The sequence below is a fragment of the Centrocercus urophasianus genome, unplaced genomic scaffold (assembly GCF_019232065.1).
Source record: "Centrocercus urophasianus isolate 14NV4802_14NV808 unplaced genomic scaffold, USGS_Curo_1.0 seq_5, whole genome shotgun sequence".
NCBI lineage: Eukaryota > Metazoa > Chordata > Aves > Galliformes > Phasianidae > Centrocercus > Centrocercus urophasianus.
This window is the reverse complement of record NW_024885088.1, coordinates 751474-767632: the sequence shown is the minus strand read 5'-3', so window position 1 is coordinate 767632 and position 16159 is coordinate 751474. Positions and strand designations below refer to the sequence as shown.

General features: G+C 40.9%; 1 protein-coding gene across 1 annotated transcript in view; it reads right to left on the bottom strand.

Annotated features, from left to right (window-relative positions):
• Positions 1–16159, bottom strand: part of BCAT1 (branched chain amino acid transaminase 1) — a 59741-nt gene extending 43582 nt beyond the window's left edge. The window contains exon 1 of the mRNA XM_042835100.1: positions 16079–16159. Within this exon, the coding sequence (XP_042691034.1) occupies positions 16079–16084 (6 nt within the window). The 5' untranslated portion in view covers positions 16085–16159. The remainder of the gene's footprint in view (positions 1–16078) is intronic.

Below are 16159 nucleotides of genomic sequence, written 5' to 3'. Positions count from 1 at the left end.
TAGAAGCAATGGCTCTAATATCAATTTAATGACCTTCGGTAAGAACCAAGCTCTAGATCTCTAGACTTTTATCTGCAGAGATACACAAATAAATAACAACAAAATATCAACTATTAATTTAAAGAAATACCCTCTTGTTCCTCCAGGAATTCAACAGCACCTCCCAGATCTGTGTCATCATCCAATTTGCTGAGAATGCACTCCATTTGTGCTCACTGATCACTGATAAAAATGCTGAACAGGACTGGCTCTAGAACATTTGGTGAACCATCACCAAGCAGATGCAGCCCCATTCACTACAATCCTCCGAGCTCTGCCATTCAGCCAGCTATCACCCAGCATAGTGTGAGCTTGTTCATGAGCTCTCCTAGCTGGACAGTTTGTCAGGAAGGATGCATGGACACTATCAAAGACCTCATTAACATCCAGAAAGATTACATCTACAGCCTTCACTTAATCCATTAAGCAGTGACCTTATCATAGAAGGAGATCAAACTATTAAGATGGTAGTTATTACTAAGATAGGACTAATTAAGCCAACTGAATTTTATTTGTGCTGCAGTGAATCAGAATGGAGGCTGTGTTTACATCAACTGCCAGCAGGATAAGCACGAACTTCTCAAGCAGCCTTAGCTCCATTTGTGACATCTGTCTAATATCCAGAACATAAAATTGGATTTTCTAATAATTACCGGCAATAGCAGTCATGGTACTCATGGTACGCCATTAAAATAAGTACTCAGTCCTGATTCTTCAGTTTCTTCCCATTTCTGCTTCACAAAGTCATCGTAAAGAACGTGTCTGACAGAAGAGACAGCAGCTGGATGTTGTTTCATCTTCTCTTCCATCTTTAAAGCTTGTAGGTGAATTTCAAGTGTGGATTGCCTATGGGAATGGTCTTTAGGGGCTCAGCCATTTAGTTCACAGCTCTCACTGAACTCAGTGAAGTCAACAGCTCATTTTTTGAGCGTGTGCCATGGGTCCAATCCCGTTCTCCATTAAGTCATTCAGTTTCACAGATTTAACTTACATTTAAAGCAAGTAGCTAATTGCCTTTGTTAACCACACTGAGATTATGTTGAGTTAATCCCACAGTAGTAGAAAGGCATACCACAATTGCTTTCTAATAGACGGAGTCATATTTTAATGGCTCCATGCATGGCTTTTAAATATGAAACATGTTGTTAAATACAATAGAGAAAATTGCTCCCTGGTTTAGTGCCAACATTGCCAAGAGAGATGTGCCAAGCATAAATATGCCCTCTGTGTTTAATAGCATGGTAGATTTAAAACTGCATCCATTACAACACTGATGTTATCCTAAAGATACATTTAAACCACTGGGTCAATGTCTCCTCAAAATGATTCAGCTGTCTAAAACCTGTGTCAGCCCTAAGTATCAAGGCATTACATAAGGATGAAGGTAGCTCCTAAGGTGTCACATGAAGTTGTACAGAGCTAGCAACATTTCATAGCATATGTAGTTGTTCTTTTAAACTAAAAAAAAGGGATATTTAGGTTGAATGTTGGGAAGAAATTTTTTACTCAGAGGGTGGTGAAATCCTGGCACAGGCTGCTCAGCAAAGCTGTGGATGTCCCATCCCTGGAGGTGTTCAAGGCCAGGTTGGATGGGGCCCTGGGCAGCTTGAACTGGTGGATGGCAGCCCTGCCCATGGCAGGGGGGTTGAGCTGGATGATCTTAGTGGTCCCTTCCAACAGAAGCCATTGCATGATTCCATGATTATAGGCATTAGTCTCATCCCAACATGCAAAGGACTGCTGTTCCTGTGTAACACTTACCAGCATGTTTCGTACTTTGAAGTTTTCACCCGTTAGATTGTCTCCAAACCCAAACATTCACTCCTTGCATTTGGTCCATCAGACATAAGAGTTTCCAATATCTTTTAGTATTAGGATGTTCCAATCAACGCTTCTCGGCTGTTACAGACATGAGACCCTGTAACCAAAATACTGACTTGCAATCAACTTCACTATTTCAATTTTTCCATGTCTCTAGTTATGCTCATCTTTTATGGTGTCCTCCTGCTGCTCATGGCTTCTTCAAATCTGAGAACCTACTTTTTTTATGCAGTCAGGTCACCAAACCCCTACCTGAAAGGATATACTGCCTAAATACTCCTAGAGCCAGACCACATGAGTCCAAGTTCCTCCTACACCCTTACACTAGATGGCTTTTGAGACCCAGTGGTAGAACCAATGACAACATTCTCATTTAGGATCACTTAATCTATAAACTGTGATTGTGTCAAACTGTTGTTCTTAGGATTTAGCTACCCCATTATCCCATAGGCTAGTTCTCACTTATGAAATACGAACTGAAGATGATTTCAACTCAAGCTGCAAATTGCACTTCCTTAGCCTGCAGTGTATTACACACCATTTAATAAAAAAACTGGCACTGGTTCACCAAAAAAAAAAAAAAAAAATATTACAGTTGCCTCAATATGTACTTTATCTTTTTTTTTTTTTTTTTCAAAGAAACGGGATTCTTTTATCAGTACTGTGCTTATTTTCCCATGATGTTTGCTAACTCTACTCACCACTGGGGAACAGAAAACTTTCCCGAGTGGAAGGCAGGAGCAAATAAATCTATTGCATGTAACTTATATAGAGTTCACATTTTCAGCTAGGAAATTGTTACTGGCAGCTTTTCCAAACAGCTCTAATATCTAAGATCTGCACTTTCACAAATTCCTTCATTGTCTTTTTGGTTCCACCTTCCTACTGAGCTCATGTGTTGCCAATCTTCATCACTGTTCATTCTGTTTTTGGCAGTGTTCTCAGGTATTTTCTCCAGAATTACAAAATGGAAGACTCCAAGTATTAGATCAGCTTTCTTGATAAAATGCTTGTAAGTATTTAATCTCAAATTCTGTGCAAAAACCACTGTAAATATCGATAAACCACAAGCAGCTCCAACATCTCTGCAGGGTCAGAATTTCATCAACAGCACCAGCATCCAGTACAGAGGAGTGCCAGGGACAGGGACACCAGAAACCGAACATGCTGCTGCCTAGGAAGGAACTGGAGGTAGGCATTTGTTGGCAGTCCTTGGCTCATCATGGAAGGCAAGAACACAAAGAAGCAAATAAGCCAGAGATACACAGCTGCAGTTGTGTCTGGTTCCTTCTGCAAAGGTGGCCCCATCTCCTGCCATGCAGGGAAACTGAGAAGCAAGAATGTCCTGTACAGTCATCAGGCCCCAGTGAAGATGGAAAAGAAAATTCTTCTCAGTCAAATGTCATATGAAAAACAGTTGTCAATAAAGACCTTTCTGAGACATTTCTCCAAGCTAAAACATGGTCTGACTGCTTTTCCCCTTGCTTGCTTCTGGTTATTAAGTGTCTAAGAAATCTTTCATGCTCTGATTTACACAGTGAGAACAGTGAAATTAAAATACTTATCAGATTCCAGAAATCTAGTAGATCAATAAACTTAATATACATCTTACAGTATAGTACTGCCTAAGGCAAGCCAAATCAAGTGCCTGATGACAGGTACTCCTGCATTCAGAGCCATAAACATTGGAGTTTTCCTTCTGTTCCAGATGTCAAAGAGTCCAACACACAGAAATGATACCCATTCTGTGTACTGCTACAGTCATACAGTGTGTCTCTGTGTCTTTAAAACAGTTTTCATCTACCCCCAGAAAATGCTAACATGATTTGGCAGCCACAACACACAGAAGATGAATTTGCAGGGAAAAAAGAAACAAAAACAACAACAAACAACATTAACGATGCTCACAGCTCTAAAAATAAGATCCATTCACTATCTGAGAGAAATTCTGGATACTACTGTAGGACTGAGTCACATCATACCATTTTTAATACCAACTAAAAAGATATTTACTTAATGACCATGATTAAAGACTTCCAGAGCTTGGGGAAGCTCATTCATGGAATCTAACAGACAGGCATTTTTACCTCAGCCGTCATAGGACAGTTGCACGATATAAATATATTTTTAAGTGCATTTCTGTCTCACGCATGTACATGAACATGCACATACAGGTATGTGTTACTAAGCCAGTATCACCATGTAGGTTCATCAGGCTGAGTCATTTACATGTTAGCATGTCTTACTACACACTACCACAGAGAAGCTTCCTCTCACTTCTTTTAAATCTACACTTTTCAAAATCAACAAGACAGAAGGAGCAAGAAGACTAATTCTTAACTTGTATTTCTAACCACTTATTAAGCCAAACTGATACCTTTGAGGTATCTTAGGTTGGAGCATTCTTGGCTTGACAGTCTTCAATAATGTATTCAAACAACACACACAGCACAAATCCCAGAGCAGCTCCATTGATACACCTCAATATACACACAGTTCAGCATCACGGGAAAGCAAAAAAATAAGCAAACAAACAAACAAATAAACAAAAAAAAACCACCAAAATCCAACCAAAGAAAAAAACAGACAATTCAGCATGAGCAACTTTGGTGCTTAGCTTTTTACTTAGTTCACCAAGAATTCTTGTTTGCGTTGCTTTCTGCACTTCCAAGGAAAGGAATGGAAAAGGAGTACTCTTATCTGACATATCTGCACTGATGTCTTCTGATAGCTGAGCGTTATCACCTTACCATGGCTGCTTTCAATTCTACTCTTTGAGCTGGCACTAATGTTGGTAACACAATGTAATAACATTGGATATGAGGCATCCAGCAGAGCAGAAGAATAAAGCTTCCACACAATTTAATGATGATCTTTATGATTTTGCATTAGTGTGAGAGTATCAGAATTTAGAACACACAAGAAATTTTTTTTTTTTTTAATCAAGACAGCTGCACTATATAAATTAAAGTTGAATTTAAATAGATTATCACTGAAGTACTCCAAAAGACTATGCAGGCTTATCTTCTGGCTTGAGTAGTTTGTTTGCTTTAATAGAAAGCATTTTAAGTAGCTTAAATAAACTGAAAAGTGTTTCTCTCAAAACAAGCACCACTGTTTTTATTATGTTTAAATAAAATAATTGAGATTGTTTGAACACAACTTATTGGCTAGAAAAACCTATAAACAGTGACCAGAAAACAATGGAAATATTTGGATAATCTGCCCAACAGTCTTATTTAGTAACACTACTAGTTATGTCACAGTTTTAAAAGCAGATTTGGTGTCATGAGATTAAATAAAAGCAAGAGTATGTTGCCAATGTAGAGTCACTGCTGTCAGCACTTTAGGGAGAAACCTGTCCAGGAGAGAATGCCAGTTCTTTGACTCAGTGCTTAAATTAATATTTGCATGAGCTCAGTAATGCCCAGTTCATTGTACAAGAAAGTCTGCATCTGTTTACCTGAAAGGCAGGAAGACTACCCAAGGTGAAGGAGAATTTCTGCAACTCCAAAAAAATGCACACTGGACAAACTGGTTTATCAAGAAGGCTAGTGGAGAGAAAAGAGCTCAACAGAAATACAAACTAACTTGTAAATTAATATAGTCTATTAACTCACAGCTTAGATAGCAGAACCTGAGTAGGAATCTATTAATCTTCAGGATAAAATTACCAGATACTTCAGAAAATTAACAAAATGAGCTGTAAATTATGCAATATGGCGTGATCATTCCTGTTTGGAAAGTACAGAAAGCTTACCATCAACACAGGTCAATACAGAACACAAAGCTGCTGTACATCTGTGTTCAGTGACCCTTTTTCCGTGGTTAGTGCTGTCCTGACACATCTTCTGCACAATCATAACAATCCTACTTTCTTTACAGAAACAGGTAAGCACTCTAAAGAAATCCTCTTTGCAAATAACCTCCAAATGCAATCTGCTTTAACCTTGTTTTCTAAGCCCATCCCATCCTTGCTGGTTTTCCTTCTTATGACCCTCCTGTTGCTATCGGTCTTCAGGACCATTTCCTCCTCTCCGTCTTCTCACCCCCTTGCTCAGTTCACTACCCTCTTCTGATTGCAAAAAACAGCCCTGTTCTCCTGATGAGAATAGGCAGATGACCTAATGGATCTCTTCCATCTCTAACTCCTATGAACAGTGCCTCTAAGTGCCTCTTTTGTTGGTTTGTTTGCCTGCTCTAGCATTAATTAGGTTTTTAACGAGTGCATTGTTTGCTAGAATGGCATAGAGAAAAGCATATTAAAGCAGCTAGCTGGATCTTTTTGGCCCATAAATTAATGCATCTGTTTTCTAAACAGACAGCATCTTATGGCTATGCGATACGGTTACTGCTCAAACAAAACAAAAATCCTCAAAGTCATCATGGTTTTATGGTGTTCAGGCCCCATTCCCACTGATAGGGGATCTTTCACATCATACTGTCAACAGGAAAGAGCATAAATGCTACCTTATACTCTTCGCTACCACAGTTGAAGAGCTTTGCTGTTAACCATGGAGAAACTTGTGTTCATTACCTTTTCTCTAGTATTCTCCTTTCATCATCTTTCCACACCGCCAGGTATTAAATTAGCGCCATAAGATTTAATAGTAATACTGATCAGATCTATGGGATATATTAACTACACTGTTAGACTAGCAAAGATGAGCCTAAGCACAATGAAATTTATTCTGCTTATTTTCCTCAGGGATTCAGCATAAATTGTACTGCCCGTATTTTCTATTCTGGTACAGCTGAAAAGGTCAAGTACAGCTCTGATTTAAAGATGCATGAAATACAGCTTAAAACTTATTTATGAGTTCTCTGATAGTAGAAAACACACACAGATTTGCAGCTGATTACCAGAGCAAGTGGCTTGATGTAATTACCAAACAATAATGTGAATAAGATGAATGCATTCACAGAGGAAACAAACAAATTCATTGTCTGAAGAGCTACTGAGGGTACAGAACTGGAAGCAGATAATTTAGTGGGGGAAACCAAGGCTTCTGTATCTTGAAAATAAATCACTGTAGACTGTAAGGGTGGAAAAACAAACAAGCAACAAAAAAAACCAATGAGAAAAAAAAAAGAAAAAACAAAACAACACAGCAGATACAGCAATGAATTCCAATATGAGAACTGACATGATTAAAGAAAAATCCAGCAGATGAAATCCTGTTCTTAAGGTCACAATACTGTTTTTCCAGGCTTGCTTAGCTTGCTTATAACTACTGAGGAATCAAAAGAAATACAGGGTCTGGCCTAAATCTCTGGCCTGTGTAAGGGTCATTTGTAGCTATTCTCTGAGTGCTTAGACCGTGTCCCATTTAAGTCCATTTTGCACTGGAATAAAGGTTTATGTAAGACACGGAGCAATGCTGAATACCACACTGAAAACAGAAGCTCTGGGGAAATAATTAAAAAAAAAAAACCACAAACAAAACTCTTGGAGCAACTTTTTACATCCAGCATACACTCCCACTAGAAATAATAAACCAGTAACTTATGCAGCTGGCTTTCGAGTAACTCTAAGCACAATAAAATGTTATGCAACAGTGCATGTGGTTGCTGGTCTGCAAAGGGCAGACGTATGATGGCTTGATATCACATCTTACCCTGATAACTTTGCACAGCCTATTTAATTCATCACCAAGTATCGAATACCACCAGTGCAAAAGCATGAGAAGCATGATTTCTGAATTGCATTAACCCTGTGGTGCAGTGTTGCCCATTCCTTGCTCCCCAAGCAGTTTGTTTAGCTGTTATGTGTCTAGCAGATGAAGTTGATAAAGCATAGCAGCAGCTATCTCACCTAGGATCTGAATGAGTTCAAAACCACACATCTACTCAGAGGAGAATTTGTTATTAATCTGCCTCCTTAGGCACCTGAGTGGTCTTTTGAAATAGCTGAGCAGAGTCCCTGCTTTGGGCTTGCAGGCAGAACTGCAAACACCTACATCTCTGCTCTGCCTAGAAGGCTGCCACATGCTGCAGGAAGACCCTGGATTGAACTTCCAAAGCTTGCAGTAGACTGAGGTACATGAGATGCACAATGAAAGCTAAACCTCACAACCCCCAAAAAACTGAAAAAGAGAAATCCAGTAGACTTTGGCTTAAGGTGTTGCAAATACTGTGCTTTTTCTTGAATTCTGATGGTGGGCTAGTCTCCACAATGCCTGCAATCATTCTATGCTTGTTGCAGATAAAAAATGCAGCCTAACAAATGAATAGTGGTTTCATAGCCAGAAAGCTTAGATGAAGGAACTCTCTCTCTTATACAGGTAGAAAAATTAGACATAGCTTGCCCTGTTGGCACACCTCAACACGTGCTGGCAGTTGCTTCAGAGAATTCCTGGGGAGGCTGACAGATGACGGCACAGGGCGTGCACAGCTCCCCAGGAACTGAATCCACAGCTCCTCTTCCTTAAGCAGACATACCCATCACATCCATTGCAGCTCTTCCCAGGGAAGAACAAGCAGGAGTTATTGATGTGGTTTTGGCTGTGCGCTCCTCACTTGAAGCTAATGCTTCTTGTGTAAGAGCACACAGGTAATGGCGGCTGACGTCCTGTCTCTACTAGCACAGCTGGGTTTTAAACAGAGCATAACTGGTTTGTAGGAATGGGAGATCTCTCCTTGGCTATTAACAAAGCCCGGGTTATATCTTTGTGATTGTCCTTTGCTGTGTGTTCAAACACTGACTAAATTTTTAATTAACAGGACAAAACAAAATGGGAAGAAAGTTGAAGCCTTTCTCTTTGCATGAAGGGCATTAGGAACAGAGTTAACCTGCAGAGAAGTCCTGGGAACATGCTTAAAGACGGTATCCATGCTGATGTTTGCTTTCTTACTCAAATGAACAACAACCTGCAGAGTGGGAATGTGTGTTTGCATGATAGCCAGCTCCGAATACGCTCAGAACTTCTCTTGTTCTACAGTCTTTGAGTTCAGTAAGAGGCAGTAAGTCTAGCCCACCACATTAAGCAAATGTAAATTGTCATACAGAAGATTAGAGCAATCCAAAAAAGGCAAAACTACAGTACTGCTTGAACGTGGAAAAACACAGCATGAACAACATAAAAAAGCCACAAAAAGATGATTTCATTGATGATGTCAGCTCAAAAGAAGTAAAAATCTTCTCGACTAGAGAAAAGTCAGATACTCCACCTTTTTAGTGCATATTCCTCTGTGTAACAACTCAAAGATGGAAGAATCATGCTTCACAGTGCTCCAAAATTCTAGCTGTCATGCTTTAGCACTAAGGTTACCCTACATGTCCTTTCTAAACACTCTCTGAGCAAGTACTTTATCTGAAATCACTTATTATTTTTTGACAGTGCCCGGAGCAAACTGGATTGTGCCCAGAGAAACTCAAGAACAAAATAACACTCAGCACATTAAAAGTGTCCTTGAAACAGTCTGGTCACAGATGAGATATTTGTAGAGGTGTCAGCATTAAGCTCACATTAGGAACACAAAGCAACCAGCCCTTTGCCAAAACTATGGCATGGTCATCACAAGTCAAGAGTGATAAAGCTTCTATTAGAAAAAATAACTGTAGTACTAGTTCCATTTCTTAATATTTCAAAGGTAAGAAGACTTATTCTTTTTAGTGGAATTCTTTTAGGCTTGTCCTCTTATGATTCAACATCTGTATCAACAATCAACTTCCCATGCTATAAATTGATAAATGACTTATAACAACTTCAGGAACCAAGGGTTTTGTCCAACCTACATGAGTATCAGTGCTCTTGACTTGGAACGTCTCCATTACTTCTGAATTTATGAAACTAAAAGGTATCTTAAAACACTTTCAAATGGGGTCTGATTTGTCCTGCTGGAATCTAACTCACTTAGGAATGGCAGAACAGAACATTAATTTCATGCATCTTTCACAATAAGCATTTTGGACAACTGACAAGAGGAAAACATCACTGGCTGTGTGAGAACCACTTAAAAGAAGAACTGAAAGGAAACAATTGTAAATGCAGCATTTTCACTTCACTGGAGAACTAGAAATGAACGCTGATGTTACTGAGCTGTTTCTGGGTTCAAGAAGAGCATCAACCTATAAATGTTCAAATCATCTACTGGCACAGGCACCTGTCAATACGAAAACGGCACAGACTGCAGAAGTTGGCTTTGTATTCAACAGAGCCCTGTGAAATGCTGAGAACTAAGGTATGGCCATGGACTGGGCCATAGCACAGGATCAGATTTAGAAAAAAACACTGATTCAGAAAAAGCTAGGAAGATACAGAAAGAGTTGAACCAAACCCAATACAGCTGAGCAACGGAACAGACTTCCCTTACAGTTACAAAAACAAGAGACTTCCTAGGATGGAAAAATTACTTCTGCTCGTCTCGCAAACTGCGCTGCTGTTTCTGAAGATGGTTAATCCAGTTTACGGTAATCTGCAATTTAGTTCCCATGTACATATAAATAGGTAACTAGCATATCTCCTTGCTTAGAAAGCAAATGCTATACAATGACACATAAGTGTCTCTAATACATAAGCACATGAATACAACATCATTTTTTTTCTGTGTGCATGGATCTGTACAGCTGTGGCAGAAACCAGACCCATGCAGTCACTGTGTGCTGTAACGCCCTATGCGGCAACTGCTGCATTCTAGGGAAGAAGTAAACTTGGCTCACATTACACTCACAATGTTACACAACCACAGTATTCCTTTCACCACTATGCTTCAGGCAATACTTTTTTGCAGTTTTAAGGGTTTTTTTGGTTTTGTTCTCCAAGTTTAATGCCACAGCATAGGGCTGGATTCAGAAAGACTGACTTTTGACTAAAGCTAGCTATTGTTTTACTGCTTAGATTCGGGTGAGAAGCTGCACACTTCAACAGGAATTATATTATTGCTGCTAATTTCAAGTGAACTTCATACAATTTTCTATATATTGTATAATGATGGGCAGTTATATAAAGCCTTGTGAATTATTTTATTGAAAAGAATGCAATTTTATATGGCATATTTGTGTATTATATTTAGGATCTAATAGTTTAGATTTCATACTCTGAAGAATCCAGGAAGGTATCTTAATCTTTTAGGTGCTTCATATAATTTGGTCAATAATTTATTTCAACAAGAATTTAAATACATTTAAAAAGCCAGCAGCAATAAATCAATCAATCAGCCCTAAGAGGAAGACCTTTGAATCTCTTAGCTATTCCCATAAAGTCAGTACCAGCTTTCTTGGAAGTTTTGTTATACTTCTTCCCTTCTTATGGCCATTTCCTACAATGATTCTTCTTTACAGAATTACTGCAATAAAAAAGCATCTAGCAAAAACAGAATTTATTCTGCTTCTATGAAAAAGTACCACCTTGGCTACTGAAAGCTGATGGAAGAAAAAATCACAAGCAATTTGAGGAAAGGTGTTAGCAACGTAAGAGAGAGGTACATTCCTCTTCCCTGCCTCAGTGGCAGGCACACTTCTGGGAGTACTTATCAACTGTACCACGGGTCCTAAAACGGTAATTAAGCTAATAAGACCCATGAGGGGAAAAAAAGGTCAAAATAAGGTAGTAATCTTGTGAAGAGAAGTATTACAGAAGAACAAATTATTACTACTGTGTTGACATGTTAAAGAAATGACCTTCTGAAAAAAAATGTCTCCATACTGGTGACTTTCAAGACCATCTATGTGCAGAGTTCATTGTAAACTGTGAAAAGGCTAGCAAGTAGAGCCCTGGAAAAACATGTACTGACCTAAACTACTGTGTGAAAGACTAAGACTGGATTAAAAAAATGTACATATCTCTTAGTTGATAAGCTTTTCTACTGAGGAACTCCTTCCAGAGCCCAAGATCACAGCAAGACCTGATTGCAGAGGTCTCCAGTCCAACGCTCCCAGAGTTGACTCTGCTCTGAGCTCACATGAGCCTTCTCAGGGCTTTAGCCAGCTGGGTTTTGAGAGATCCAAGGATGGAGACCACAGTTTCTCTTGGCAACCCATTCTACTGCTTGACTCTCATTATGGGCACAGCATTTTCTACCCTGAGTCTCTTTTGTTTCAGTTTAAGCTGTAGTTGCTTCTTTTCCTGCCACGTATCATTGCTGAGCCCAGCTCCATCTCTTTACTTCCCTAGAGATTCTGAAAGGCAGCTGTTAGGTCTTCCCAAAGTCTCTTCTTCTGATTGAAGAAGTTCAGTTCTCTCAGCCCTTCAACACTGAAGTTTAAAAAAGGTAATTCTCTGTAAGGATAACACAAATTCAAGTATTTATTCCAGAAGTGATGACGTGTAAGACAATAACTTAATAATTAAACAAGCATACATAGTTTGTGTGGCCCTGATCTCAGTGAACGTTAGTACCTGATGGAATTAAACCTCAGCTCATAAGCCAGAAAAAAGCAGTCTATCTTCTGTGCTTACAGTGAGCCCTTTTATCAAACGGTGTTTGAAATGGTCTACCAAGGAAACTGAACAAGCAGGAGCTGTGTACCTAACTAGAAGTCACATGGTGCACTTCATTAATGCATGGGGTATATTCCAAAATAAAACTTGGATCAAACTTCAGTCCTCAAGGGAAGATAAGTAAATGAGCAACTCTCTTGTAGGGCATTACGGCATTAATTTGTGGAAACAATAATAAACTATGGGCCAAGATGTACAAAAAGCAGATAGGTAAAACTTCTTGATTGCGTTAAAGGCAACACGAATTAAGCAATTGAAGCTAACTCATTTGGATTGTTTAGTACACACCAACGGGCAACATTAAATGCCTTTCCATAAACATAACAATGGATTTTCATTTGCAGGAGCATACGGTAATGTTTGCTAAATTGTCATTCTACAACAGGTGCTCTTTTCTACGAGGTAACACTACCTGCCCCTTTAATGGACAAAGTCATAAAGTAATAAAATTGTTTCCAAGGTAAATGGGACCACCCATTCATTTAATCGCAATGTAAAATGTGGAGATATCAAATTGCAGGCGTATCAGTGACTAACAAATTATGGTCACGCACTACTTTGATTTATGCCCAAGTGTCGCCAGAATTTAGACATTTAAGGAAAAGGTCACACAATTAATCTCTGCATCACAGGCATTGAGACAGTTGAGAACCCATGATTTATTATCAGATGTCACAATCAGAATGGAGTGGCTTGAATGCCTGGTGCATGGCTTGCATGCGGCTGGCTCGTGGCCTGTGTGTGGCTCACATGTGGACTAAATATATACATATAATTTATTTTCTTTTTTTTTTTACCAAAGAAGGAAGGAATGACATCCAAAGGGACATCGACAAGCTTGAGAAGTGAGCCCAGGAGAACCTAATGAGGTTCAAAAAGGCCAAGTGCAAGATACTGCACTTGGGTTGCTATAATTCCATCCATGCGTATAGACTGGGAGAAAAACTCATTCAGGCAGCCCTGAGAAGAAGGACCTGGGGGTCCTGGTGGTCAAAAAGTTGGACATGAGCCAGCAGTGCACACCTGCATCACAGAAGGCCAACTGTGTCCTAGGCTGCATCAAAAGAGGGGTGGCCAGCAGGGAGAGGGAGGTGATTGTTGCTGTCTGCTCTGTCCTCATCCGAAACACTGCATTCAGGTCTGGGGCACTCAGCACAAGAAAGCCGTGGAGCTTTTAGAGCAGGTCCTGGGGTGGCCACAAAGATGATCAGAGGGCTGGAGCACCTATCCTGTGAAGAATGGCTGAAGGAGCTGGGCTTGTTCAGTCTGGAGAAGGCTTTAAGGACGCTTCATGGCACCCTTCCACTACCTACAGGAATCTTAGGAACAAGACCAACTTTTGACAATGGCACACAGTGACAGGACAAGGGGGAGTGGTTTTAAGAAAGACATGAGATTTAGGTTAGATGTTAGTGGGAAAGTCTTCACTGTGAGGGTGGTGAGGAACAGGAACAGGTTGCCCAGAAAGGCTGCAGATGTCCATTCCCTGCATGCATTAAAGGCCAGGTTGGGTGGGTCTCCTGATAGCCTGGTCTAGTGGTTGGCAGCCCTGCTCATGACAAGGGGTTGGAACTGAATGGTCTTTAAGGGCCCATCCAACTTGAATCATTCTACGGTTCTATGAGACTATCTAACATTGTAGGGTGCACACTATGTCACTGTAGTGACATGAAGACGCCAGTTCCCAGGAGCACAGCCTACGAAGGCAAATTGTGCACATTCCGTAAATAGAGCTAACCCTTTAGTTCCTTCATTCTATCATCAGCAGTAGAGGTCCTTGCTTTAACTGTGTTAAAGCTGTCCTCTAATTTTGTAATCTTCTGTTTTGCATGTCACTTTCTAGCAAATTTCAACATTCAGTTTCTACGGAAAAAATCAGAGCATCCACTGGATTGCACAGTGCTAGGAGAACTAGGCCTGTCAGCAGCAATCAGTGCAATAAGTGGACAAGGCAGGGCTGCAGAAACCATCAGCACAATTCATTTCTTATACATAAGATTCCTTCAAGCAGGACTGAAAAAGAGAGTTAAGGGTGGAAATGGAGCAAGGAATGGATGAGACAAAAGACAGGAAATGATAAATAAGGAGGTGAAGGGATTAGCAGTTTAACAATGCTGTTGTTTACTGGTACCTTTATAAATGTACTGGGTTGGGTTTTTTCATTTTTCTTTTTCAAGAACTGATAATCAAATGGTAATTTTCTGCACCTTTGATGCATGCTTTACAAATACACGCTGACAGCCATAGCCCTGAAGAGCTTGCAGTCTGAACAGATGAGGCAAATAAAGGGTAAAGGGCTCAGACAGAGCTGACTTGCCCAAGGCTACACGACTTGAGAGTGATGGACTGTACAGATCTTTTTCTGCTGCGGCTGTTGCTTCGTATTGTATTCTCCACAGTAAAAATACATAGCACAGTTAGCACTGCTGTGAGAAAGCAAGCAGGTCTATGGCTTGTTTGCTACTTGTTTTTTGCATGGGCATGCCAAAACATTACTGTCAGGTGCTGGATAATGCCCCAAGAAACCAGGATCAAGCCCTCTTTCCTCAACACACAGCAAGTACAACATAAGAGGTAGAAAATGTGACATGTCTCACTCTTTGGCAGGCTTGTATTCTGGCCCTGCACACACTGGCAGGGAGAAGCTACTTGGTAGTTTTCCCTGAGCAGTTCCAGATCACTTTTCTGCTACCGTTGGTTCACCACTCTCTCCAAACGCAGAAAGTGCAGCTGGGACTCATCAGGGCTTCTCACGCTCCTCCAAAGCACTCACCTACTCCAGACCTGCCATTGTTGGAGCATTGCATCACTGCCAGACCCACCCAGGGAAGAGAAACGCTAGCAAGCCCTCGGGTGGGATGAGAGTAACACCTGTCAGCAGCAGCAAAACAGCTGAAGATCCCTGCTAGTCACATACCTGTTGTACCCACATTCCATCTGTTAGAGCTAACCAAGGATAGCAAATAAGCCAGTCTTGTTCTCTTCACCTGCTAACTTTGGGAGCAGGCTGTAGCTGTGAAGTTCACAGTCAGCCCAGCATAGACCTTCTTCAAAACCCTAGGACTTTCATTCATGAAGCTGCCCCACAGAGTATAAAGGAGCTGTGATGTTCCCTGGGTGAGGGAAGCACCCTGCCACCTCCATGCCCTTTGCCTTGACAAGCAAGGCTTCCATTTAATCCTCAGATCAGCCTCGCTAAGCAGAACATAAGCATGACTGGTAAAAGAAGAGTTCCCACAGATTCTCATCGCTCACGTTAGCATTCGCTCCCAACAGCTCTTCCGTTATCTGAAGCTGTCCCCGAAATTACTCAAAACCTCTGAACACGTCACCAGGTTTTACCCGTGGTCTATTTTAGTAGCAGGGCAGCCCCGAGACCTATAAAGACCTCGTGGGCATAAGAAGGCACAGTGCCTGCCGGCAGATCGTGCCCTTGATGGTTCTCTTATTTTCAGTCATTAAGAGTCCCACAGTACGAATAAAGTGTAAGAAATCCCCCGGAGGGAATGATACGCTCTCCCTCCCCCCTCCTTACTCATTATTTCTTTTCCACGTACGCTGCCTGCAATGAAACAGCATGGAAAGCGAACCACACCGCATCCTGCCTCCGAGTCTCAAACGATAAATCTCGGGGACAGAATTCTCCTCCGCAAAGCAACATCAGAGCGTCAGAAACGTGAACCACCGCTTCCTTTGTTCGCCGAGGAAAGTCCCTCTGCCACTCCGTATCTCCCGCAGGACGGACGAAGGAATCGCGGAGAAGCGGTCCCGCTTACCTTCATGGTGCTGCCGAACGGCGCCGCTCCCCGCGCGATGCTATGCGGACCGCGCGCCGCCCGATCCCCGCACGAGCTCCG